At 40.1% G+C, this 26143-nt stretch overlaps 1 protein-coding gene across 12 annotated transcripts; it reads right to left on the bottom strand.

The window, feature by feature from the left end:
• Window positions 1-1560: 1560 nt before the first annotated feature.
• Window positions 1561-24520, bottom strand: wt1a (WT1 transcription factor a). Of its 12 annotated transcripts, none has more exons than XM_068711611.1 (10): window positions 23585-24520; window positions 23478-23545; window positions 19166-19288; window positions 17621-17723; window positions 13018-13101; window positions 8392-8491; window positions 6331-6475; window positions 4618-4707; window positions 4132-4224; window positions 1561-3837 (listed from the first exon to the last, which is right to left on the bottom strand). In XM_068711611.1, exons 1-10 carry the CDS (start codon window positions 23956-23958, stop codon window positions 3716-3718), a joined length of 1302 nt encoding a protein of 433 aa, XP_068567712.1. In that variant the 5' UTR covers window positions 23959-24520; the 3' UTR covers window positions 1561-3715. The 12 variants fall into 12 exon arrangements, with proteins under 12 accessions (XP_068567712.1, XP_068567713.1, XP_068567714.1 ...); XM_068711612.1 differs by having other exon boundaries at window positions 13018-13098; XM_068711613.1 differs by having other exon boundaries at window positions 13018-13098; window positions 23478-23548; window positions 23591-24520.
• Between the last annotated feature and the right edge of the window lie 1623 nt (window positions 24521-26143).

The following is a 26143-nucleotide window of genomic DNA, read 5'->3' as shown; positions in this document are numbered from 1 at the left end:
ATGAGAGATATAGGACTTGTCCGACAGCTGAGATATAGCACAAGAGCCCTGGGGAGTTTCAGGGGATTTCCACCGAGGGAATCGGACACGTTGTCTGATTTACACTAACACTTTGGCTAAACTTATGATAAAAGTTCACAAAAGAAACATCACCGTATCTGTCTTTATCCATCTCCGCCTCCATCCGTCTCTGTTTTTGTGCTCTGCTGCTCTCTCTTTTCATAAATACTGCGGTGACTGTCGGTTCAAGAACATTTTAAAGTCGAGAGTTATTGTTTTCATGTATGTGAGTGTTGTTCACCCTAAAAAAAAAAAAGGATCGTCATAAGTTATTGTGAAGCTGAAGGTCATAAGGGTGAAATAAATAACAAATAACAAGAAGAAGCATATTTTAACTTGAAAAATAAAGGTGGAAATAAGAAGAAACCGCATGAGAGAGTGAAAAGAGCAATAGAGAGAGGCTGAAAGTGAACACATTCATTTTTATCGGCCTTTACTGCTCCCTTTTTGAGAGCCAAGGAATGCAATGAGGAATCTGGTGAGAGATAAAGAGAGGAAAGTGGATGGTACTGTACTGTAGTGTATATTTATGTGTGTGTGTGTGTGTGTGTGTGTTGATTGTGCAACTGTTTGGGTCTTTTTGTAAAAACTTTGTCCCTTTGTCCAGGGCTGTGGTATGTTCCAAAAAGTAATTGGATCGTCGTGATGATGGAATCACACACAGTGAGACCAACATTATTTAATGGATATCCCTCTCTGTGTGCGAGGAGGGATAAAACTATTATGTGACCTGCTTGTGTGCTTTATGACGATAATATGACATTATTGACGTATGAATAAAGGCTGACCATTTTTTGCTATTTTGCTTCCATGACATGTTTGCTTTTCCTGTCTTATTTACTTTATTTTCTTCTAAATTCACCAAAAGAGCATTAGAAAATGCCTCATTTGCATTTTGTAACATAACATTTAAGAAAACGTTGTCTTAATGTAAGTAATTAACTGGGAAAGTTTCATAGTGATGTATATTATTAAAATGTTTACCTTATTTACCTGGAGTGGCTTCAACATGTATGTACATTTACAAAGCATATATTTAAAGGCCGTTTTCTCAAAATATTTTTTCAGACTCTGAGCCATAAATCTCCACTTCAATAGCACTTACAGTACATAAACCAAACTTTCCAGTTTCATTACTATCTATATTCTGAAAGTTTTTACAGAGGGGTTTGTTCATATATCATTCATTGCCTGATTTATACAACTTATTTTTTTACTTATTCTGATTTCTGGATGAACCTGGCTTTATAGAATGTTCAGATTTCTGCTGTGGGAAGTTATGCAAATTAGCACATATTTACATAAGAGAATGCATAATTTGCATTTTCAAAAAAGTTTTTCAGAAAACTTATAATGCAAAAAATAATCGTCTTAGTGTAAGTCAACCTCGGGAGATTTTATGGTTGAATCTAATAAAAATCAAAAAGTCCTCTGTAGTGTCTCCACTTCATACCAAACAACTTTTAAATGAACAAATAAAAGACCACAGAGACAAACTAATACTGTATCAAAACAGTCACAATACATTTAAACAGAGAGAAACCATCATGTTCAATTATCTCACACTATTGAGTACAAAATGTTTCACTGACATTTGCTGTTTGATGACTCAAATATTAATACACGTTAGACACAGAAGAAATTAAAAGTATAAACACTTCCTGGATCCATCCAAAGACAAGTCTAAAACATATCAGTTAAGTTACATATTTTTCCCCATGGAAAGAGTTCAGTTCCCACATTGAAGAAGTATTATTTACATCTTGACCATAATGTCCCGGCCACAGAGCCAGTGTGACCAAACAGACATATTTTAGAGTCTAAAACACTGCCAGAGTCCAGCAATATTTACACACCGCAGAGACAAGAGACTCCCAAGAGCGCTGCCTGAAAAAAAAAAATCCTCACATTACTCAAAAACAAAAAAGATAAGCTTTTTTAAATACAGAGCGTATTTAAGTATATATATTTTATGCCAACCAGACAAAACACCAAAAGCTTACATTGCAAACATTGCATGAGTTGTTCGATGCAAGTTATTCACTTAATTTGATTACTTTAAATCAAACCCAGTATTATCCTTTATGGTGAGATTGTGAAAACTAGCACAGCAAAGAGACTGAGTGGCACCTCGCTCCCTTTAAATCGTTCCAGTGAGAGCAGTTTTTGTCCACAAAAAGATAATAAATAAGCCTTCCCAACGTAGTTCAATATAAAGAGATATTTACAGCAGAAAGGTGCAAAGCTATATGGGCATATCTGACCTTTGACCTCACTACCCACAAGCTAGTAAGAAAACAGTCAATAACTGGGGATGAATTAACGGAACGGCTTCTTTAAAGGATAAATCTAGTGGTAATCAGTTTATTTGAATTCAAATCCATAGAAATAAAATACGAGCAGAATGGTTGGTCACATTAGCGGCCATTTTTATGTTTATCACTGCCATTGCGACCGTTGTAGCCGGCTAACTTCTGTATAAACTAAACAGACTTAAGGCATGTCGCAGACTCACTGAGGTGAGGCTGTCTGCTAGTTAGCAAGCATGCTAATTCCACCATGATTTAATGCAACACTGGTTACAGAAAATGAGCCGAACAAACCTCAATGCAGTAGCCCTCAACTGTTAAAAAGCGATTATAAGCAATGAGCCCTCAGTTGCACTGTGTGAAATGTTCCTTACAATGAACATGGGCCCTATCATTTATTTTGACTCAAACTCAATTACTGCAGCTGAAAAATAGTCCCAAACAAATGTACTATTTACACCTGTTTGAAAAAAATCCTCAAAGTATATGTTTGTGACCCATTTCATTAGATTTACATTATAGTAGGAGCAGATTCAGCATTCTGGGTGTGTTGTTTTAGGGATCGGTGAGACGATGAGTATTTTACAACTTATTATACTGAATGTACTTGTCCTGGCGCTGAACGACACTGCTCATTCATTGGTTGATACAATTTGCTGTTTATCTTTAGTCTGTTATTTGTGCTTTTAAGCTGCCGTCTGGGCAAGACTCCCTCGTAAAAGAAATTTTAAAAAGACATTTTAAATCTCAATTTTGATAGTCCCTATCCTGAAAAAATAAAATAAAATAAAACAAAACAGACCAGAACTATTTTAAGGTAAGGTAAGCAGTGTGCTTGCATGTATATGATTGGCCAACACAGCACCTCACCAAATACGTTGAATTGCGGCAAAAGCCGAGTCAGGTTCAACTTTTTTACCAGCAAACCTGCACTTTTGGCTGGAGCCCTCTACGTTGGCACCCCACTACATCAAAACAGTGATCCCAGTCAACTGATTGAGGGAGCCGTGGCTATCACACAGTGCTAATATCTGTCTGAACATGACCTAACATATTTTTGGTTTTGGTCTTGTAATGGGATTTGTTAGCAAAAACAAAAGTATGGATTATTGCCAGCCGTTTCCAATCCACACATTTTTTAATGTGTCAAGAATGTTTTGGCTTATAGTGTAGACTGTGGTATCTAGTTCTTAACTACTATTAACTTTCTAATAGGACAACACTGGTTCCCACACAGGCTAATTTCTTGGGAGCAAATGGGGTCACAATTAACCACAGACAGAAAATAGAAGCAGATGTAACCCAGGTGTTTACATTTTGAACTGTGACACGGGCTGACTGAAGACTCAGATGGCCAGCTGGAGCTTGGTGAGGTTCCTCTGGTGCATGTTGTGGTGTCGCACCAACTCATCGCTCCGGGCAAACTTCTTCTGACAGTTCGGCCACCGGCAGTTAAACGGCTTCTCGCCTGCCAGAGAGAGGGGGGTTGGTGCACAGGTTGGAAGAGGAAACGGAGAGGATCCGGCAATGATGAGAGGTGGCCAGATGGAATATCAATGAAATAAAGTGAAAAGAAAGAGGGGGGGGGGGGGTATATTAGAATATTATGCTGATCATAACGGATAATGGACTTTATTTCGTACTGCAGTCAAGTAAGAATAAATACATGTGGACATTGCAACACTATGTTGTAAAACTACCATACTTGTAATGTAAACATCAAATGGATGAAGAAGAAATGGAAAAATAAAAGTTTACGCACTTGTTTTACCTGTATGAGTCCGGGTGTGTGTCTTAAGGTGGTCAGACCGAGAGAACTTTCTCTGACACGTCTCGCATTGGAAGGGTTTAACTCCTAAACACATGTACAGTATGCATGCACACACATACACGCACACACAAGCCCAGGTTCACACACACATACACACACAGAAAACACATGTTCAACATCACACACACACACAGAGGGAGAAAAATACAGTAGAGCAGAGGTTTGCAAGGAAGCCATTCCAAAGTTTGACCAGCCTTTAGCAACTTCATCTGGGGGGGGGGTCAGTGTGGTCATCACTGTACACGAAATGCAAACTGTGCATTTTAAAAGACTGCATTGTCAACACAAAATGGCTGTCATGCGAACGGCGGTGGAGAACAAGTGGAAGGAGAGCAAATACAAGGAACTGAAAGGAGAAAAAAAAAACTGGAAAAAAATATAAAGTCAGAGAGACAGACTGAGTAAAACTGATCAAACCTGTGTGTCTCCTCTGGTGTCGTTTGAGTTGGTCAGAGCGAGAAAACCTCCGGCCACAGTCTGTGAACTCACACTGGTAGGGTTTCTCCCCTGGACAAAAACAATTGAGAAGACGTTAAATACAATTCAATTTAAAATTATCTGATCACTTCTTTATCTCTGAGGACATCTCAGATAACACATCAATATGAACATTTGGTTTAGATGTCAGCTAGTTTAAAGCTACTATGAGGAATTTTTATTTTGTGTTGATTTTGGCGGCCCCTGTGGACAAAAGTGTGGGTGTTTCCGAGCACCAGAGTCCCTTTAGAACAGTGATTCTCAACTGGTGGGTCGCGACCCACCTTTGCCTGAGGAAAAAATAAAAAAATAAAAATAAATCTTGTGCTTTTATTTTGAAGGGGATTTTTTTATGCAGCGGAGTTATTCACACTCCTTAACAGTATTTAGCGTTAATGCCTTGTAATGTTAATACACACCCGCCATTTCACAGTATAGAAGAACACCCACAAAGTTTGTTTTCATGCTAATTGAGTGAAACGCAAGTGACACCCACTACATGAGGTAAAGATTTTCTTACATTGAGGACAAAAGAGGGCAAAAACCTCAGTGCGTTTAGTGCAGCGAGGTTCTGGCACAAGAAAGCATGAAGCCGTCAAAACTGAGGCGGCATTTGTTGGATCAATCCGCAGCGGATAAACTGAAAACTATACCTCTATAAGTAGGTGAATTGAAGACATGTCGGATGACATCAAACAACAGACCCCAGCTCGATATAAGGCAAGTGGTCATTTTGCAATACAAATGGATGAATCTACAGACGTAACAAACAAAGCAGTTTTACTTGTTTACGTGAAACATGTGTGGGACGGGGACTGACAGGAACAATTTCTCTGCACAAGAGAGCTCCCTACTACTACGACTGCAAAGGACATTTTCAGCTCAGGTTCAAACTGCACCATTACAGTGCAAATACATTTGAGAAGTTGAACATTTGGGTCGCGGCTTGTCATTAAGGGGTGATGGTGGGTCCCGCAGCCAGACCAGTTGAGAACCACTGCTTTAGAAAACCTCCCATCTTACTGCAGCAGGGGTCTGAGAGTCTGCGTGGTTCTGGTTCTCCCGTGTCTCCTTCCCTCCAGAGGGGCCCAGCAATATGGTCTTTTTATTAATTAATTAAATGAATTGACTCGCCAATTGAAAGAAAATTAAATGGCAGCAAAATTCAAACAATTTATTGTAATTATTTAAGTGATTGGCAAAATGTTTTGCTGGTTTTCTTAGTATTTTATGTCAACGGAACATCTTTCAGATGTGGTCTTTTGGAGTTAGCTGACTTCTGCTAGCTAAAGCGAAGGGGGAGAAATACTCTGACCTCCACAGAGCTTTCTCTCTCTTATTGAGGAACCTCTCTAGAATCACAACACTGCTGAGGTAACACAGAATGATTGTATGCAGCTAGCTGCTGCTGCCAACAAAACCTAATAAACCAAGCTCACAAGCCAAGAAGTATTTTTTTCGGCAATAGCAGATAAGGGAATTGGGGCCAGTGGAAACATCAGCGAAAACATTTTTTAAGAGGTCAAACAGAAAACCTTTGCATTAAGTAAGAACACATTGGTGACAGTAACCTGTCTGGAATCACCGGCAGAATCAATGACTGTCAGTAGTTAAATAATGAGTAGAATATCAACGTTTTCCTGTTGGTTTCACCTGTGTGTTTGCGACTGTGCATCTGCAGGTGAGACAGCTTGAAGTATCGTTTGTTGCATCCTGGGTAGGCACACATGAATGGACGCTTCTCGCTGCTCTCAGACCGCACTATGGCCGGAGCGATGCTGGGCACCCGCCGCACATCCTGCACACACACACACACACACACACACACACACACACACACCAAACACTTAGAATTTAAAGCCAAACCACTCAAGGCAAAATGAACAAAGCCACACCAGTAATTGAACCAGTGAAATGTAATTTAGAAAACAGGCAATTAAATCTGCCCTGCGTGTAAATAAGTGCACGTGATGTGTCTGGCTCATGGGGATCATTATGATAAAATGCTCGTATATTCATTAGATGGGAATTAGCAGTAAAATGACCCCCAGACTGACTGCAGCCCAGAGGGAGCTGTTAGTCACGGCCTTTTAAACAGGCCCCCGCTTCCAGAGCGCCACGTTCACCACTGGTGGGAGAAGAACAGGAATAACACCACGGCTGTAGAAAAATTTTTTCTACATCGGCTCATCTGCTGCATTGTAAATGTACATATGTACGTGTTTCATTATTTATTTTTACGCCCTCTCGTGCCACCTGGATGTGAAGCAAAATAAAAGCAGAGGTTTGTCGCTGTGTCAGCGTACTGAGTTTATTTATAACAGCAGCTTCTGGTCGCTCGAGCTAGCTCGCTTGCGGAACAGTCCAGGGCCATGCGATTGGCTGAGAGGAGTCAGGGTGATGATATCCACTGATATTATGAAATAAAAAAAACAAACACATGAAATATTAGAAGTATAGATAACTAGGAAGTATAATTGGGAAAATTGCCTTAATGAAATAAAAAGAAATTGAAAAAAGGGAATTTTGCAGTGAAAATGTCTTAAATGAAATAAAACCAAGCAATATTATAAAAATAACAAGGTGGAAAATGAAATATGTCATAATAATTGTCTGTTCATTTTTGTATTTCACACAAACATTTTATTTATGGGATTATCTAGTTCACAGTTCCTCATTTATTCATTTATAATTGAACACTCCACACTAAAGCAACTGATACTAGTCCTTGCTCATTAAGTTTAATTAGAGCTCAAGCTCAACACTCAAGTTGAGTGACAGAATCAGCTTTTCTTACGAGATTCTTGATCCGTCCATCCATCTGTTTAATATCTGTTGGGGGTTTTAGTGATATTAATGAAGAATGAATTTCTGTGGCTGTCATGTGTCCTTTCCTTTGGCAGAGGTGGAGAATTAGTGTAATCCCTGTAATGAAAATGGCGGAGCAAAGCATCACTTTGCTACTCGATCTGTTCGCTGGCGCTTTAGCAGCTCTTAAATTAGACTTTAAAAAGGCATAAGAGTGAGAGCTTGTTTATTCTTTTCTGCACTGTGTCAGACCTCTTGTGTGTGTTTTTTTTAATTTTGCGCAATCCATTTCTATGCACAGAAGAGGAAAAAAATAAAGAAAAAAGACGACTGTGAATGATGAAACAGGCCCCCGAAAAAAGGAAAGAAAGATCTCAAAAAAGTCCTGCTGCAGACTAAGAGCAGGTCTGGAGAATCTCTGCCTCCTGTCCTTTAGAGCTGCTGACAGACAATAATTAAAATCTAATGATTTATTAACATGCTGATCCCCATATGGAAACTGAATCCTTACCCAGTGTGTGTATGTGTGTGTGTGTGTGTGTGTGTGTGTGTGTGTGTGTGTGTGTGTGTGTGTGTGTGTGTGTGTGTGTGTGTTTCTCCACTGCTAATGGATTTGTGGAAAAAGATTCCTCTTGTCCTTTGGCACTGCCTTTTAAAAAAATGTCTGCGTACCTGTGTGTGTGCTACGTGTGTGTGTGTGTGTGTGTGTGTGTGTGTGTGTGTGTGTGTGCATGTGTAAGCATTCCTGTGTGTGTGTGTGTTTGTAAATCTCCTCTGCTATATTGCCTCTTCACATAACCGGGGTCAGGCTCACCACCACTCATCTTCAGAAACATGTTAAAAAATGTGTTCTCCTTGTTATTGAAGTGTTTTTATCTCCATTGGCAGCAGCAGTGTGAGTCCTACCTGTAGGCCCCTGAAGACTCCGTGTGTGTGTATGCGGTACTGTGTGCTGCAGCTGTACAGCATGGGGGTGCTGGGGTCGCTGTCATAGCCCGTCGCGTGGCTGCCAACACAGAAAGAGAAAGAGAGGAGGGATGAAAAATACAATGGAAACAAACACTTCAATTTACTTTAAAAGTGAGAAAAATATATTGACACAGTTTTAATTCTGTCAAAAATGTTGTGCTCTAAAATATGGAAATTGGAAATTTGGTGCCACTAAAATATTTTACGATCACAAAAAAAATCACATTTCCACACAGATGGCTGCCGCATACAGCATGTAACAAGACCCAAGTTCACGATTCAACGCCGTAAATCCATACACTGTATTACACTGGCGGATATATAGAGCATGAAATGCTCTTTGACTGCAGTTAGCTTCATAAAAAGTATCATTATTCAAACATGTTCTCCTTGTCAAATATTGTACAAATGGAAAAACACAGACGAATCATCGGACCTTTTGCACAACAAGTACAGGCGTTCACATTTAAGTACAGGCGTTCACATTTACACCGCTATCCACATCTATGGGCCCATAGAGCAAGCACGTGTTAGCACTTCCTTTGACCCCGCCTCCCAGCCAATCGGTCTCGGGCTCGTTCTCATAAACGGAGGAAGGAAAATAACTCTGGATTCGGCTCCCAGTGCATTTTACAACTTTTAGGATTTAGATAGAGTGCTGCTGGAATGAGTCCTAATACCTGGAAATGACTCTGCGTTTTCCGGTTTCCATCGTCTTGAAGTCCATTTCGAATGGGTTTTTGGTTAGATTCCTTCACCGCCTCTTTGTTAAACTCACACTCATATGACTGTGGTGTAGTTCGTTTTTCAGCTGCACATTAGCTTTTTTAGTTCCTGCGATCACATTCACGCTTCGAAAATCATAAAAGCGTCTTCCTTTGTGAAGACCATATTGCTGAACAAAACTCTTAAGAGCTTCTTTTCTGCAATAATCCAACACCTTTTCCCACCAGGAAATTTTCAGTCATGGATGTAATCTAGCGCTAAACTCTTGATTAGGATGAATCCGCTTCCATCTACTGTATTTCCTTAATTTGAAACTTTTTGCTATGATTTTTTTTCATAATCAAGGAATCTATTAAACAATGGTGACGTTAGGAGCAAAGCGGTAAAAACGTATCTTTGAAAGGCTGAAACCAGGAAATATTTGGCATTTACTTAAATTTTGTATCTAAAATAAATTCAACACTAAATAATTGAATATAAATTTATTTTAAAAAAAATCAAAAGTTCTCTGTTACCTAGATAATTGACCAATTCCTAATCATTTCACCATTATCTACTAGAGAAACACTCACAGTAATGTATGACAAAAACAGCTTTTAATATTTCACTCTGACCTAAAGAGCAGAACAAAACCTGCTCTGTGCGACGCAGCTGTCCGTGTTGCCTCTGCTATCTTCTTATGATAACACAAAGAGAAACAGAAAGCTCTTGTCTATGAAATGTGTTATACTTCAGCCTGTCTGAGCAAACGAGGAGGACGGGAGTTTTGCATCCTGTGCTGCCGCGGTGGGAATGTTCATCGCACGGCTGGGCGTTCATAAGGTGCTCTTTGTTTTCGACTCGCTACTTCCACAGACGGGAGGAGAGACGTTGGCGGTAGACGTGGTGTAAATCACGCGGAATGCTCCTTTAACTCATGTTCACTCATTTATATTGTAAGAGCAGGTAATGTACAAGTTAGGACATCTTATTCAGGAATCATGGACCTTCCGCTGAAACACCTCAAGTCAATTACAATGACAATGATAAAGGAGGGTGGAAGGTGGTGGTGCTGCACACCTAACACAACTAACCAACACAGTCTCACGGTAGTCTGTGAAATAGTCACGAAATGTAATCTATTGGTTTTGTGTACATTCCGTGTCGCTCGGAATGTCTTTTTTCCGTGGCAGCGTTACGTTAACAAACCAAAGGCAAAACCACGTAATTAGGTAACAAAACCACAACCATAGAACCACAACGCGGTGTCCAACACCGGTCTCGTAGTTCAAAGTCCTGTGTTTGTTGGGCCCATCCAGCTCCCCTCCCACCCACCATAAGTGTGCTTTTTGAATATTGAATACTATGTCACTTTTACTGACCTGGCATATTCACGTGGATGCGTTTTGTTTGTGGCTCCACCAAAAAAACGATCCTAACTGACTTTTCATTGACATTATTTTCGTCCTGAGTGAATGAAAAAAACTGACAATTCGTGTCCATGTACACGAAACCAATGGATCGCATTTCGTGACTATTTCACGACCTGCCATGATACCAGGCTGAACTAACACAGTAAATACAAGTTATGCCAGGGAAACTACTAATAAATCTAATAAATGAGAATATAATATAATATCTGTCTTAACCACAATTCATAGCAGTGTAACTTTTTAAATTGGTAAGAGGAAAACAAAAAAAACATTGACAGAGTCAGCGAACTTGTTGAAAACAAACACTCATATTTATCAAACTGCATGTGAGACACGTAGTCTCACGCTTTACTGTTCGCAGAAAACACCTCTTCGGCAAGTGACGTGTGCTTCACTACATATCGCTGCTCTTCCTCTCGAAGCTCAACTCCCCTACACTTCCTCTTCCTCATCTTCTGCTCCTCGCCCCATCCCTCTTTATCTACCCGTCTCCCCCTGACTCCTTGCTACTCCCTCACACCTCCCTAGTGAGTACAAAGAGTCACAGAGAGAGAGAGAGAGAGAGAGAGAGAGAGAGAGAGAGAGAGAGAGAGAGAGAGAGAGAGAGAGAGAGAGAGAGCGAGAGAGAGAGAGAGAAACGCCGCCACGGTCAGAGCGGACCAAGGCCACTGAAATACCACGATATGAAGCTTCTCTTAAGAGCTTTTTAGCGCTTATGAATAAGAAAACACAAAGGCCTTTGGGCCAGAAGGCATTCAAAATCTAATTTGTCTCTACTGTCACTCGTATTAATATAATCAGCAAGACCAACAATGCTATGATATCTGAAAGATAAACGACATTTCTGTCCACTACCATCCCTTTCTACACTTCCCCCGCAGACACACATTCATCTGTTAACTATGATGAATGCCTGTTGGCTCGGGGTAGAGAGGTATTTGTGAGCCGACACAGATGCTGACCAGCGTGCAGCTATGCAGGTCACAATGACATTAAGTACAGTGCATACTACTGAATGTTTTATTTTAACTCTGTGTGAACAGGGGAAATTGATACCGCTGTGTTAATGTCCAACTGGTTTGTAATGCTTTTAATTAATCCAATGTTTCATAGGCTGTATATAAGAAGTGGACGTATAGTCACTGTGACGTCACCCATTGGTTTGTGGACTTCTGTTTTGTAGCCTTGAGTTTGGAATTTTGGCCGCTGACGTTTTGGTTTTTTAGCCGTTGCCATTTAGTTTTTGTGCAACCAGAAGTGACACAAGAGGGTGGAGCTAAGTACAACCAAACACCAAACTATTTTTAGGCAACCAAAATGATATAATTAACCTTGGTGAGCTGAAAACACACTTTGAAAGGGTTAAAGTTCTAAGACTCGGACAACTCTCAGGCTGGACAACGTTGTGGTAGCCACCTGTCAATCAAAAGGTAGCCACGCCCTTTATGGTCTATTTGACTAACTGAACATCATGCTGAATTGAAGAAGAATTGAAAATAGAGATTGAGACCATAAACTCATGTTTACAATGTTTACTGAGGTAATAAATCAAGTGAGAAGTAGGGTAATTTTCTCATAAACTTCTATACAATCAGACTTCTTTTTGCAACCAGAGGAGTCGTTTAAAGCACTGCAGCATTGGCTTCACTTTTCAGACCTGGAGGTTGCCGCCTGGTGGATACATTCAACTCATTGGTCCAGGTTAAGACATATATACAATTGCAAATCAGATTTACAAAATTTAGTAAGGAGTTCCACGGCCAAGAGGGGACCACCTCGATCTGTTGTCTAGCACCACTGTCAGTTCTACATGTCTGAATCATATCTCTCCAAATAACACACATTAGTTCAAGGACAGATTTTCTTAAAAAACTGAAGCTGAAGTATCCTTGTAACCTAGTGGTTAAGATTAATACATTACAACTATAACAATAAATTTAAAAAGTCTGAACAGATTTTTAGTTTTGAAATTCTATTTTGAGTTGTAATGAACATCCCAAGAAGGGCTTTGGTCTATTGGTCTCTTTGGTCTCTGGTCTATAGGTTTGATTATTCTCTGACCTTATTCATTGTTGTATATATCATGTGGATTGATAACTAATACAAATAATCACATTTTATATCCTTATACTGAAGTCTACTATGGACTAAAGGTATGCTTTTATTTCCTCACTGTTGTCTTTTTTCACCGATGTGCTGAACAAGCATTAGTGTTTAGTAGGATTATGTCCACAAAAAACAGGTTGTCTATATTTAACAAAAACATGGTTTTAGTAGCTGCTGAAGGAAATTAATTTCTGTCTTGTGAACTGTCGCTGCCATTGCTGGTCCAAAACAATCATCTTGTGTCTAACCTACTCTTCATGTTTCCCATCCAGCAAAAACTTCCTTGACTGCTGCTTTTCAAAGAAATCGATGTTCCTACCTCTTCATGGTGGACGCCAGTGTATTGACAGGTTTCCATGCCACACACTCCAATTGAAAGGTCATTTCATAAACATTTTCTCTGCTGTGGAGGGACAAAACGTAGAAGAAAAGCCCATGAGCTGTGCGGTGGACTGGCATTTAGCAGGGTTGAGTGTGTGTATCCATTTGTGGCTTTTTGTTGGCCTTATAAAAGAAGCACTCTAGGGAAAAATGCCAACTCACACACACACACACACACACACACACACACACACACACACACACACACACACACACACACACACTCAGACAAAGTTGCAGGTGGAGCTGAGGTCAAAAATGTGCCTCAGACAGACACTAACAAAGCAAAATTCTCCCATAACAGCCACTTTTCATTAAACACAGCAGACTCCACAATCATTATTCAGAGCTGCCATATGATAAAATACATCGCAGCAAACACACACACACACACACACACACACACACACACACACAGTGGATTTATAGCTCCCATCCTCCTATCACACCACCTGCCGGCTCGCAGCAGTCCGGGCGGGGGTAGATGTGGTGCCTGGTACCCTGCTCATTATGCAGCTATTATTCTACAGTACAGCGTGGGGCACGCAGCCAGCAGAGCACACACGGTGTTTCTGCTGACGTATTGTTGGATCGGAGGCTGAGCGCAAGATTTAAAGTAATGATCCGTGTGCGTCTGCTTCCATTCTCTACCGCTGACTGATGGAAACCCATCACTGTTTCTGCCTTAAACGGCCAATGTATGTGTTACAGTAGGTCTCTCATGGGAAAAACCCCACTGGTTCACAATGAAGCCTACGGCAAAAATAATCAATTTGTAAAAAATAAAAAAATTACCATGTGGAATGATATTCATTATGGATGAACAAAAAGAAAGCAACTATGGAAACATTATCAACAGAAAAATCTAAGGTGAAACATATCATGCCCCCAGATATGCGGCAAGTGAGAAGTGCAGTAAAGGAACACCACTTTAAAAGGTCCATTCACCAAATAAAAAAAATAAAAAAACTACCATGACTTTTGGGTAAAGGTTTTGTGACACACCAATACTGACGACAACTGTAATTTATAAAAAAAAAATATATTGATTTCATGTATATGCTAGACATGATAATGTCATGTAAATAATCCAGCGTCTCTTAAATCACGTTTTTGTACAGTTATGGTTACAGCCTTTGTCTCCACCTCCTTATACTTGTATTTTAAGAGTAATTTATTAGCTAAAATAAGAAAGAGACCAAACCCTCAATAATCAAGGTAAAGAAACATTTTTACGAATAACATTATATAATTTGTTGGTGCAAATTTTCCATAGATGCCGCGATAATATCACTTTTGCAAATTCTCTTGGTCATGATAATCGTGCAGTGAAAATCTGACATTGTGACACGAGATAATTGCCCCGATACAATGGAGGTCAATGGAACTCTGCTAACGTCAGCATACTGAAATGCTCACAATGACAATGCTAGAATGTTGATGGAGACCAGGTACAATGTTTACAATGTTCACTATCTTAACTTAGCATGCTAATATTTGATAATTAAAAAGTATAAAGTATTACAAAGTGCAGCTGAGACGGATAGCAGTGCCAAAAGGTATTATAATTAACACTGTGGGCAACATGACTGTCTCCACCAAATTTTTATAGTTCGAGGCATTTTACTCAAAACCACAAACATGAAACTCGTGGTAGTGCTGAATGAAAAGTCAGGGGGTCATCAAAGTCATTAAGGTTCATCCTCTTGGAACCATGAATAACTACACAAGGTCTTAAGGCAGTCCTTAAGGCTATTGAAATACTTCAGTATGGACCAAATTGCCCGACCAACAGAGCGATGGTGTCATTCCTACAGCCGTGCCGCTAGCGTAGCTAAAAATTACACTACATACACCAAAAGCAACATATCGCAAACAGAGATTATGTCCTAATTTTTCTGGATAACTCTTTTCATTAGTCTTCATATTCAGAAATTGCTCTGTGGTATAAATTTGTTCCAAGATAACTTTTGGAGTTTAAGATAAACATTTACCTTCATTGTTGGAGGCAGATACTGTATCTCAAAACCCATACAAATACAACAAAAACTGTCAGCATGATTTGAACGAACAAATCCTTGACACCTTCCAAAAATTTCAAAGACTTTGAAAAGTGCACTTGTGTGTGTGTGTGTGTGTGTGTGTGTGTGTGTGTGTGTGTGTGTGTGTGTGTGTGTCTGTATGGATTAATAAGACCTCAGCATGTCTTCATTTCATGTTTTTCCAGCGGGCCGAGCTGATGGCCTGCAGAGTAAATACAGTCCTGTTGGTACCAGGCTGCAAGATTAGACAACTGACTCAACTCATATGAGTCTTCCCAGCCCCACTCTGTGTGTGTGTGTGTGTGTGTGTGTGTGTGTGTGCTGAGCCGATATCAATTATGTTTATGACAAAGAAGACTTTCGGGACAGTCTGTGTCCACCTCACATATCTCTCTTGCTTGCTCTCGCTCACACACACACACACACACACACACACACACACACACACACACACACACACACACACACACACACACACACACACACACACACACACACACACACACAAAAAAACCTTAGCACCCATATCCCTGTTGTGGTATTTATGGAGGATTCCTTCTCTTCTGGCATCGTTGGAAAACACAGTGTCTGTGGTATGTGAAGAATGTTTAATTTAGAAACATAACAAAAGCAAAGTGTTCTGTTTATTACATTTGGAAGAAGCTCATTAAAACCTGTGTGCATATGCTTCTCAATGACAGGTACGGGCAGTACTACACTGCTGTGGCAGATATGGAGATTTTTGTATATTTACAGTTTCGCCCGGTCAAGTTGTGAGTGCAGTGGTTTTAACATTGGGGCCAATATGTGCACATTACGTAACAAGGTTGTTAATATTTTCTTAAAAAAGGTGCTTTTGGTTCTGCTGTGTGGGAGGAGTAGGGAGGAGAGGCAGGGAGGGAAGGTTGATGCAGGGTGAGGCTGGAGGTGCCCTGGCTGAGACGAGTTTTGGCGGGGCAGCAGTATGAGGACATTTTTTAGATAATTTAGGTCTCTGTGTGTGTGCTTTCATTTTTTTTTTGTGTCCATATTAGGCACGATGATGCTCAGATCTTTTTTTCTGTTTATTTTTTTCCCCACCAGACTTAATAGGCTTTTTCATAGAAGACGTTTTGTCACAGTAGGAAAAAAAGGCTTCAATAATCAAAATGAATGATGGCTTAATTCCATTAAGCTGCTCTGTTTCAGGGTCCTGGTGCCGTGCTGGCTCACTGTCACACTGTCATGGCTTAAAGGGGTGCTTGAAGATCACAACCATCGTTAATAGCAACACCTGTGCTTTTCCAACTAAGCCTGATGGTCTCCAAAAAAATTACGTTCCCATGCAATGAAACTGCATTGGCAAATACGTTTTGAGGGAAACGTATTTTCTGCTAGATTACATTTGTTTTTGACGTGTCAATACTTTTAAAAATCAAAATCCGGCGTAAGTCGACATAGGGAGGTCTGGCTGGGTGGATGGGGTCTGTTTGTGTCCTTTGTGAAATCAAAAGTTAATGGTGACTTTATGTAATGTACCAAACTTGCTTATTTAAAGGCCAAACCATGATCCTTCCATAAACATATCCAAGTAGTTTTTGTTGCGCTCTTGTTTGGTTTCGTTTCAATTCACAGCGTTAATCACATGTTTAAAAACTGCAACTGTAATCCAAGGGAAAATATGTTTCCCATGAACAACATAAATGAGAATGCAGTTTATGGGTAGACAGGGTTGTCCTACTATGAATAGTCAACATGTCTGCTGTGAAAAAGAAGTACAATGTATTGTTGCAAACGGCAGTGGTTACAGCAGCACAGAATACATAAATCGCCTCTGCACTTCATTTTGTCATCAAGGACAAATAGAGCGACCCATCAGCGGAATCAATGCATAGTTGGATAAGAAACAGACTGTTTTGGAACTAATGTTAGTCAACTGCAGGCTTTTACAAAATTGTCTACTGATTTCCTTTATTTTTTCCCCATCAATTAAAATGAGTATCTAAAACACGATTAGATAATCCTTACCGGGATGGAAAAACGTGGAATAACTTGGTTCATGACATCTTGTGAATGCTTTCCAATCAGTAAATCAACCCACTTTACTTCGCAAACTTCCTGATTCTTGTGCTTCACTTCCTTTAGTGGCACCGTGACTTTTTTTTCGTAGCTACCTGGGAATTAGAAGGCGGCATGTAAAACGACGTCTAAAATTAGGATTTTAGGGATCTGCGTCTCTCACGGCTGAGCAAGCATGACTCCAAGTGAAACAACTTGAAGAGCTCCACAGAGGAAGGAGAGGTAACACAGAAAAAGGAAGCAGTCGTGGCAGACAGACCTGTGCTGAAGGTGAACATCCTGTTCGAGACCGCAGGGGAACAATCAACAATGGTTTCTGAAACATTTCCAGCTTTAATTGTTTGTGTGTGATGAAAATAGATTTTCATAGAAATAGAAGAGAGTGTGCTAAGCATGTCAAAGGTGTGTGTGTGTGTGTGTGTGTGTGTGTGTGTGTGTTACCTGTTGTATGGATTTCTCAGCAGCAGAGCCTGGCTGCCTGTGCAGCTGTCCGAAGGCGTGTGGCATCCGTAGACAGGTGGAGGTACCGGGTACTGCTGCTCCGCTGTAGGACACACACAGACATCATGTACAATATTATGTTACACATGCATTTGAATGCGCCCATAAAGGCCTGAAGATGAAGGTAAGCTCATCCATGACCAGCTCAGACGCAATGTCCTCTGCATCTCATCTCCTTTTAAACTCTTGCCCTCAGCCTGTTTTGCTCCAATTTTTTCTAAACTTTTTTCCACAAATAAAGACTCTGAGCTCCTGCAGCAGTGTGGTGAATGAATGGCTCCCTCGACATTTCACTACATTCCAAAATTCCCCACGCAACTCCGATTCTCCCAGTTATCTTCGCCGTAAAAATTGGGCAGCAAACATTTAAATATTTACCAATAACATGTTGCTGAGGAGGGATTCAAAGGGGGAGGTGGGTGGATAAAAGAGGGGATGAGAGGAGGAGACGAGGGAGTTTTTCCGCGAGTCAGGATGTGGCTGATTTATACCTCCGACAGGCGAGGTCACGGAGGAGACGTCAGGATAAGGGACAAGACACTCCCTAGGTGAGGGCCACGGAGCTGCCATCCAGACGCAGCTGTGCACTCGCACACTGGCTTTAAATAGAGGTTTGTTACTATTGAGAGAGACTCTGATGCATATTGTTGGGTTTTTTTAACGAAAAGTGACTACTGAAAGTTAAGAGTAAATAAAAGTCTTTTTTTCAGATCTGCGCAGGAGAAGCTAGAAGCTAACACAATTTATAACGCAACAGAACTGCCCTACAAAGGCAAAACGCAGCAACTAAGCTATGTTTTTGGTTAAAAAAAATGTACCTGAACGTGACTTTATGACGTCTGTTGTACTACTTGTGTACAGAAATGTGTACAATTCTGTGAAAATCGCAGTGACTACAAAAAACACGCTAGGATCAGATGTAACTTACAAGCTAAAAGCTAATCATCAGTTATTATGTTTTTTTCCAAATAGCAATGATCTGTGATGTAAAATTTAATTTTGTTTGCTATTCCGTATCACTAGATGAGACAGTGACTAAATCCAATCATGATAGAGAACAAAAAGCTAACTAGCTTAGCAGAGCAGCAGTATCAGTGGCTAGCTAGTGGAATTCACATTTAAATCAATGGTTGACCGACAGACAGCCACCTAGGAACACATACATTTTAAATAAACGTAAAGTTTATTTTCTTAAACACACTAATTCAAATGGACAATAAAGCTGAAAGAATCCAAATTGTTGGTACATACTGTGTTTCTATGGAGGTTCTAAGGCAATGGTTTCTAGTCTATATATATATATATATATGTATATATATATATATATATATATATATATATATATATACTCACTGAAGTTATTATTATTTACCCAGTTACCCAGTTTGCTGGCTAGCTTGACACTTTTTAAACTCTCCTGTAATAACTGTCATTGTAGCGCAGAGGAGCAAAAAGTTCTGTGCTCCGACACATAAACACACTTACCCATGGTGCTTTGCTGGGTTAAAGCGTCTTCATGCTTGAAGGAATGGTTGGAGAACTGCGAGCTGTGGTGTGTAGGAGTGTGACCGTAATTACCGGCTCCATCGAATGCGACCGCGCTGTAGCCTGCGACACAGAGAACAAAAAGCCATAGTCAGAGGAAGGTAACTTCTAAATAAAGTCCATCGGAGATCACACAGTACCTAATTTATTAATTAGACCATCAGCTCTAATGACGTGATGCTGGTGTTTTGTTTAATTTCCCCCTTATTTAAAAAAGGTGTCATATATTATCACTGATTGCAACCGTTAAAACTACTTCACGATGGATTAAATGGCATTTGTGTCTATGATATTTTAACTTTTCATTAATGTTATCACTTCTTTGAATCTCTTTTTATCTGCTTTTGAGAACAAATGTTTAATAAATAGTTTATTTTACAGTGAAGTAAGTGGAGCAGGAGATTTGGATCTGATCAAAGAGTCACAATAAAGTTTGGTTGCTTCTCCACAGGAAACTCAAGAGGAATTCGCAACAATGTAGAGTTAAAAAATGCCTTTACTCCTGTTCTCTGACAGTTACAGATTTTGGCGTTAATCCTTATTGATGATATCAGATTTCACAAACATTTGGGAGCCATTTTGAAAGATTCATTAACTCCAAATAATCAAATTAAACAAGGATCTAAATTACCTGACATCTCGGTCCCAGACCGGACTCAAGACTTAGACTGACCTACAGGGCACAATACACACCCATCAATCACCCACATGCACACACGCACACACATTCACTATCTGTCACTCTCACATACATGCCTCATTAATTAAAATGCAGCAATTTCACTCACTTTCCTTGGTGGATCATTGGGTGAGAGGAGGGAGGGAGCGAGAAGGGGGGGGAGGGGAACCTCATTAAACATCTCCATTTATCTTCCACTCACCCCTGTCTGACTCCTCTGTGTGTGTGTGTGTGTGTGTGTGTGTGTGTGTGTAGGTGTGTAGGTGTGTGTGTGTAGGGTGATACCATTGTTGCCTTGAAGTCCAGCACTGAGGTGACAAGCGATGAGGTCAATTTGTATTCAACTGGAAAACCTAAAGTCTGGAAATACCCCCAAGACATTTTCTTTTTTCCACAAACTGAAATCAACTGGAATTTTATTTTTATCCTGACACAGTATTTATTACAGAACACGTTCTTGTGTTGAGGCCCATTTCATGCGTGGTCTTTCAACGTGAGCAGTGCTGATGTTAGCAGGTTATCATGTCTTGCTACTGTAACAGTTTACTGATTAAAAACTCGCAGACCTGTAAAAACGAATTTATCCGTAAAACAAACGATTTCTGCTCCAATCATTTTCTAAAAAAACTGTTTGGATCGCACCCGTTTGGGCCTCTCTCAACAAGCCCACAGTGAAACGTGAATGCTTTTAGAAATATCGAGCTCTGATATGAAAATGAAATCCCTCCTGCAGGGAGTTTATACAGTGACAGTCTCTGTGACCCTGGTCTGCTATCAGACACCCGCGTCCTGCTGTGAGTCTGTTTGTCTCTGCTCGTCCAGCCACAGCGGGGAGCAGATAAAGCAGGTTAGAGGTCGGCGCGGCTCTTTGATTATAATGTTATTGCTAAATGATCTGCTTGATAAGCATGTTATTATTAATTAATCTGTTGGGAAAGCACCAACAGATTCATTATACCCGCATGGAAAAGAGAACCATAAAGGGAAAAAAAGGAAAAAAAACAGCATGTTGGGATTTTAATGCGTCACATGAGTCCCATTAATTGGCTTTTGACACATTTCCTCACTATGTGTCCCTTCACTCTGCAAAGCTTAACATGTTTGAAACAGAAGTGAAACCCGATGACTTTGGTGTATAATGTGATGCTGCAGACATTCATAATAAATTTAAGAATTAAATTAAACTAAAATGATCTCAATGCCATTCAACAGAAAAGAAGAAAAATAAAAATGTAATGGGATTTAATTCTACAAAAGAGTGTCATTCTACATGTCTTAAACTATTCCATCTGTTCGGTAACAGAAAAAACTTTTTTTTAATTTTATTTTGAGGATTTTCACAGATTTTTGTTTTGTTTTTCCAAAACAAGAGGTTTTTTAGGCTAAAACTACTACTGTGGTGTACTGATGTGGAACACTCTAAAATGTGAGAAATACCAGACTCCAGTAGCCAAACTGACAAATAAGGATTAATTCAGCGAAGCCTCAACAACTGTATCTTTTTTCCTTTCCTTTTAATGACATCTAGAAAAAAAATGCTGATGATATTCTTGTGTGTCATGCCTCACCTCAGTCATGCATTTTATTTATATAGTTGAAGTATTTTATTTTTATTGCCAGTCCTGGTAAAAATAACTAACAAAGAAAAGAGCCTTTTTCTTTTTTACCAAAACTAAGCAGACACATTTTAGATGTTGTAGAAGTTTCAGGGCTTTAATCAGCGTACTGTTTGGTGTTCAGCAGCTTCAACACAGGCAACACTCGACCAAAATTAAAGTGATTTCTCATATCCATCATTAGAGAAGAGTTTTACATAAAGTCCAGAGCCTGGAATTATTAGGACCTATGTGTATATTTCAAATGTATTCCTAAAAAACATTGTGTCACGTAGTAACAAAATTGCACGATAAAAGCAGAGTTATAAAACCTGGTGAAGCATCATCAGTGTGACTCCGAGTCAAAGTGAGTCGGTTTCGGGTCAAAACAAGTTCATGAGTACGACTGACTGCAGTGGTTTTGGTTTATCGTCTGTCTACTGGGATCTGGCGTATTAACGGTCCATTCACACTAAGAGCACTACACTACAAGCGTGGCTTAACTTCAGCTAAGACGTTAACACCTGAACACTAAACTAAAAGTGATTTCTGTTTTTCTGTGAGTGTCTAAGCTGGATCACCTCTCTACAAAGGCATGCAATTGTCTATTCAATATTTAATAGTTATCTCCCTGTTTATCACAGACTTAATGATGCAGTGCTAAAGGTTAGGGTGAACTAAGGTCAGTGAAGGAAACACCTCTGCCAGTTTAAACCACGTCATATAATGTTTCACATAATGTCTCATGTACGTGTGTTAATACTGACGAATCAATATGTGACGGAATGATATACATAAGGTCATGGTTGATGACTGACAAGAGAGTAGGTTGAATTAAGATGAGGCCTACATTTAATCTGTTTCATTGAAAAGTTAACTTTTGTCGTCAACACAGAGAGAAGCTTTCAGAAAAGGGAGGATGTGTGGAGGAAAGGAAGCCAAAAAACTGCAGAAGATGATTCTTGTGACGTATTTCAAGATTTAGGGCCTCATTCGCCAACCGCTCTAAAGAAGACAGTTTTCACGGTTATTCTGCCATTCACAAATGTTTTCTTATTTGGGATTTGTGGTAAGATAAACCTTGTTCTAAGTGGCACACTCAAGAGCACACTTACGAACATTTGAGAGCTGACGTGTTTGCGCAAAATAATTGGATATTGCGTTTTCCTTAACTCTATAGTATTGTAATATTATAGGATTTAAATTACAATATTTAAAATATTTGTAACACTTCTTTTAATTATTTAAAAAAAAGTGTTATGGTCTTTTTTTAAATCATTTAAAAATATATATTTTTTATAATTATTTCAATTACTTTAAAAAGCTTTATGATCTTTAAATAAAATTAAACAGTTAATTGGGAACCATTAATTAGGAGTTATTCAATAATTAGCAATTGATCATTCTATTTATTGGCCAAATGACGCTACTAAATATGACAGTTTGTTTTCACTCCCTGCAGAAGTCCTTTTGGAGTTCTGCTCTGTTCATCCATTGACTGAATTCTATCAGCTTCTCTTTTTAATTTCTGCGTGTCCACACGGCCCTGCCATCTCATGCCCTTTTATGTGGATTGGCTGGCGGGCGTTTACTTTACGCTCATTATAGGGTCAACTAGCACAGGTTTTCGATTTATGATGACAATGCAATGCATCCATCTAAGAACACAGGTGTGAACAATTCTGCAGTTTAGAAACACATCGTAAATCTGACGTAGACTTTCCTTAGAACCTTTCTCAAGAACAAATTCAAGAAAAAAAGAAAAAAAAGACATTGGTCAATGAGTCCCAAGCTTCTGGGAACCAAAGTGACTCTAAAATGGGTGATGATGCTGACTTATTGAAACCCAGACAGAAACTTGGTAGCATGCCAAATGCATATGCACTGGTCCTGGGTTTGATTCCAACATTGGGACCACTTCTACACTATCCTCTGACAAATACAGGCCATAAGGCCTCAAACTTTCCTCGAGCCCTACCTGTCTGGTTGCGTGCCGCTTGCTGTGTGTCCATGCAGTTGGTCAAGTACGGCGGGTTGCTGAACATCCTGCTGGGGGGCTGGTGGTGGTGCGGGGCAGTCACGGACGGTGGCTGACTTGGGGGTGGCGGTGCCCCGAAGGCCCCGTACCTGCAGGCCCCGGTGCCGGTGAACTGGCCAGAGAAATGGACGGTGAAGGCGCTGAGGCCACAGTGGGGGTCGGCATCGTGGTGGTGGGGGTCGCCGGCGGCCCCCCAGCTGGGCTCCTGCTTGATGAAGGAGTGCGGCCCCAGAGAGGCGTGCGGGGCGGCCAGGGAGGCGTGCGGGGCAGCCAGGGAGGAGTACGGGGAGGCGGCGGTGTGGAAGTCCAGGACGGGGGCCCACTGGGGGGCCGTGCTGACAGGCAGGGCCGGGCAGCCAGGGCTGGGGCACGCCGGCAGCGGGGGCAGCAGGGAGTTCAGGTCGCGGACGTCTGAACCCATCGTTGTCCAGGGGACAAAACTGGGACAAAGGTCGGCTATTTTTAAATCGGATCTGTCTCCCCGCCTGTGTGTAAGGCTCACCCAAAACCCAATCACCCTCTAAATCCTCGAGAGTCTAGAGAGTCTTTCTCTCACTGAAAGAACAGCTTCTTCTCTTTTTTCTCCCAAGCTTGGTTTTTTGCCCATTGGCCGTTCACGGCACTTTCCTTCTGATCTGGAAACCCCTTAAGTCCGAGAGAAGTTCATGGTCGAAACAGCAGAGTCACAGGAGACAACGTTTCTCGGTGGCAAAAGCAGAACGAGGAAGAAAAGTAAAGACAAATGATGCGGTGGCAGTAAACAAAAAAAGATTCTCTGAGAGATGGAAGTCCATTCACGGAGGAGAGAGAGGCTTCTGCTCAGAGCTTTCCTCAGTGAATGGAGAAAGAGGAGTGGAGGAGTGAAGGAGGAGTAGCCCTCTTTTCCCTCCATGGTCTCAGCCCTTGTGTGTTTGTGTGTGTGTGTGTGTGTGTGTGTGTGTGTGTGTGTGTGTGTGTGTGTGTGTGGGTGTGGGTGTGGGTGTGTGTGTGTGTGAGGTTGGTAGGAGGTGGAGTCAGGAGGTGATGAGGGGCAGGAGCCCTCTGACTTCATTCATTTACTGTATGCAGAACACACACACACACACACACACACACACACAGACACCCTCACACACATTTGCAGGAAAATAAATCACAATTTCAGTGCGGTAAATAAAAAATAAAAATACATCTCCTCATTGTTAGCCTATATATATATATATATATATATATATATATATATATATATATATATATATATATATATATATATATATATAAATGGGTAATATGTAAAAAATAAAAAAATATTGTCTCTCAGCTTGTTAAGAAGTACAAATATCCCATGAACTACTCTGTTGTTTCATAAGGTTAGACAACAAGATATACTTTATCGCTGAGGCTGATGTGGATATTTTTCAGCTATAGGTTCTTTTTTTTCGGGGTCACAAAGCACGTGGGCTTATCGTTTTTAATGATCACCTATCAGACACGCAATTTTAAGATATTTAAAAAAAATAAAAAAAGATGCAGTATCAATAGCACCCTGTCATAAACTATGACTAGGATTATTTAAGCCCTAAACAGAAATAGAGGTGAGAAATGAGGCCCGGCCGCGCGCAGGAATATTGTTAGAGAGAAATAAAATTAAATACGTTAGCTTACCTCGGAACATTGCTTCGTATCCCCCGAATTAGGTTGTTTAATTGGTCTGTTTTTCTAATTGTTTTGGAAGGTAAGAACAAAACGGATAACGGTCTAATTTAAATTGTTTGTAGATTAACTGTCGGTCACAGATGAACGGCCAGCGAGACGATAAATCTTGCGGATTCAGGCTTCAAGATCTTCGGTTCTTTTCGTTGTTATTCGTTTCGAAATTATTTTTTACTTGTTTTAATTGTTTTAAACTACAATTAAGCCAACAGTTGAGGTAGGAGAATTGTCTTTATAAAATGCCAAAGACTGACACGTTATTCATAACATTTAAGGTGTCCTGAAAACTACCGTGAAAACCTCAGACATATTTTACACGGTGAAGCGAATTATTTGGTGCCAATTAAATAGTTCTAAAGATCTGTTCACTATCGCGCAGGAAGAATAATAGTAAATGTATTTATTTTAACACTTTATATTATTGTAAACTAAGCGCAAATTTTATTTTATTATTATCATTACATGTCGAAGCGTTCCCCTTAATCCCGTGCTGTTTATTCTTTATTATCACTTGCGATGATAAATGCCCATAGAGCCGTTTCTGTTACAATCTGTATCTCTTGTGTGTGTGTGTGTGTGTGTGTGTGTGTGTGTGTGTGTGTGTGTGTGTGTGTGTGTGTGTGTGTGTGTGTGTGTGTGTGTTGGAAAGAGGAAAACGGCTCATCTAATGCAAAAATCATATTTTACATTCAGCGTTGCAGCGTTCAATAAAATACATTAACAGATAGACTTTACCCTCCAGTTCACCTTTTAGAAATAACAGCCACCCCAAATAACATGTATTAATTAATTAGTTAAGTGTGCAGCTTTTGCTGTTGGTGAACTTAAAAAGCTTTTTTTTCTTTCTTTTCTAAAATCTAATTATGCGCCCGAACTAAGTAACGTGCGTCAATAATGATTGAAAGTCAGCTTCA

This window comes from Cebidichthys violaceus, unplaced genomic scaffold (genome assembly GCF_023349555.1).
Source record: "Cebidichthys violaceus isolate CVI_PGR_0920_01 unplaced genomic scaffold, fCebVio1.0.p SCAF_164, whole genome shotgun sequence".
Taxonomy (NCBI): Eukaryota; Metazoa; Chordata; class Actinopteri; order Perciformes; family Stichaeidae; genus Cebidichthys; species Cebidichthys violaceus.
The sequence above is the reverse complement of the archived record's forward strand: the minus strand, read 5'-3'. Positions and strand labels throughout refer to the sequence as shown.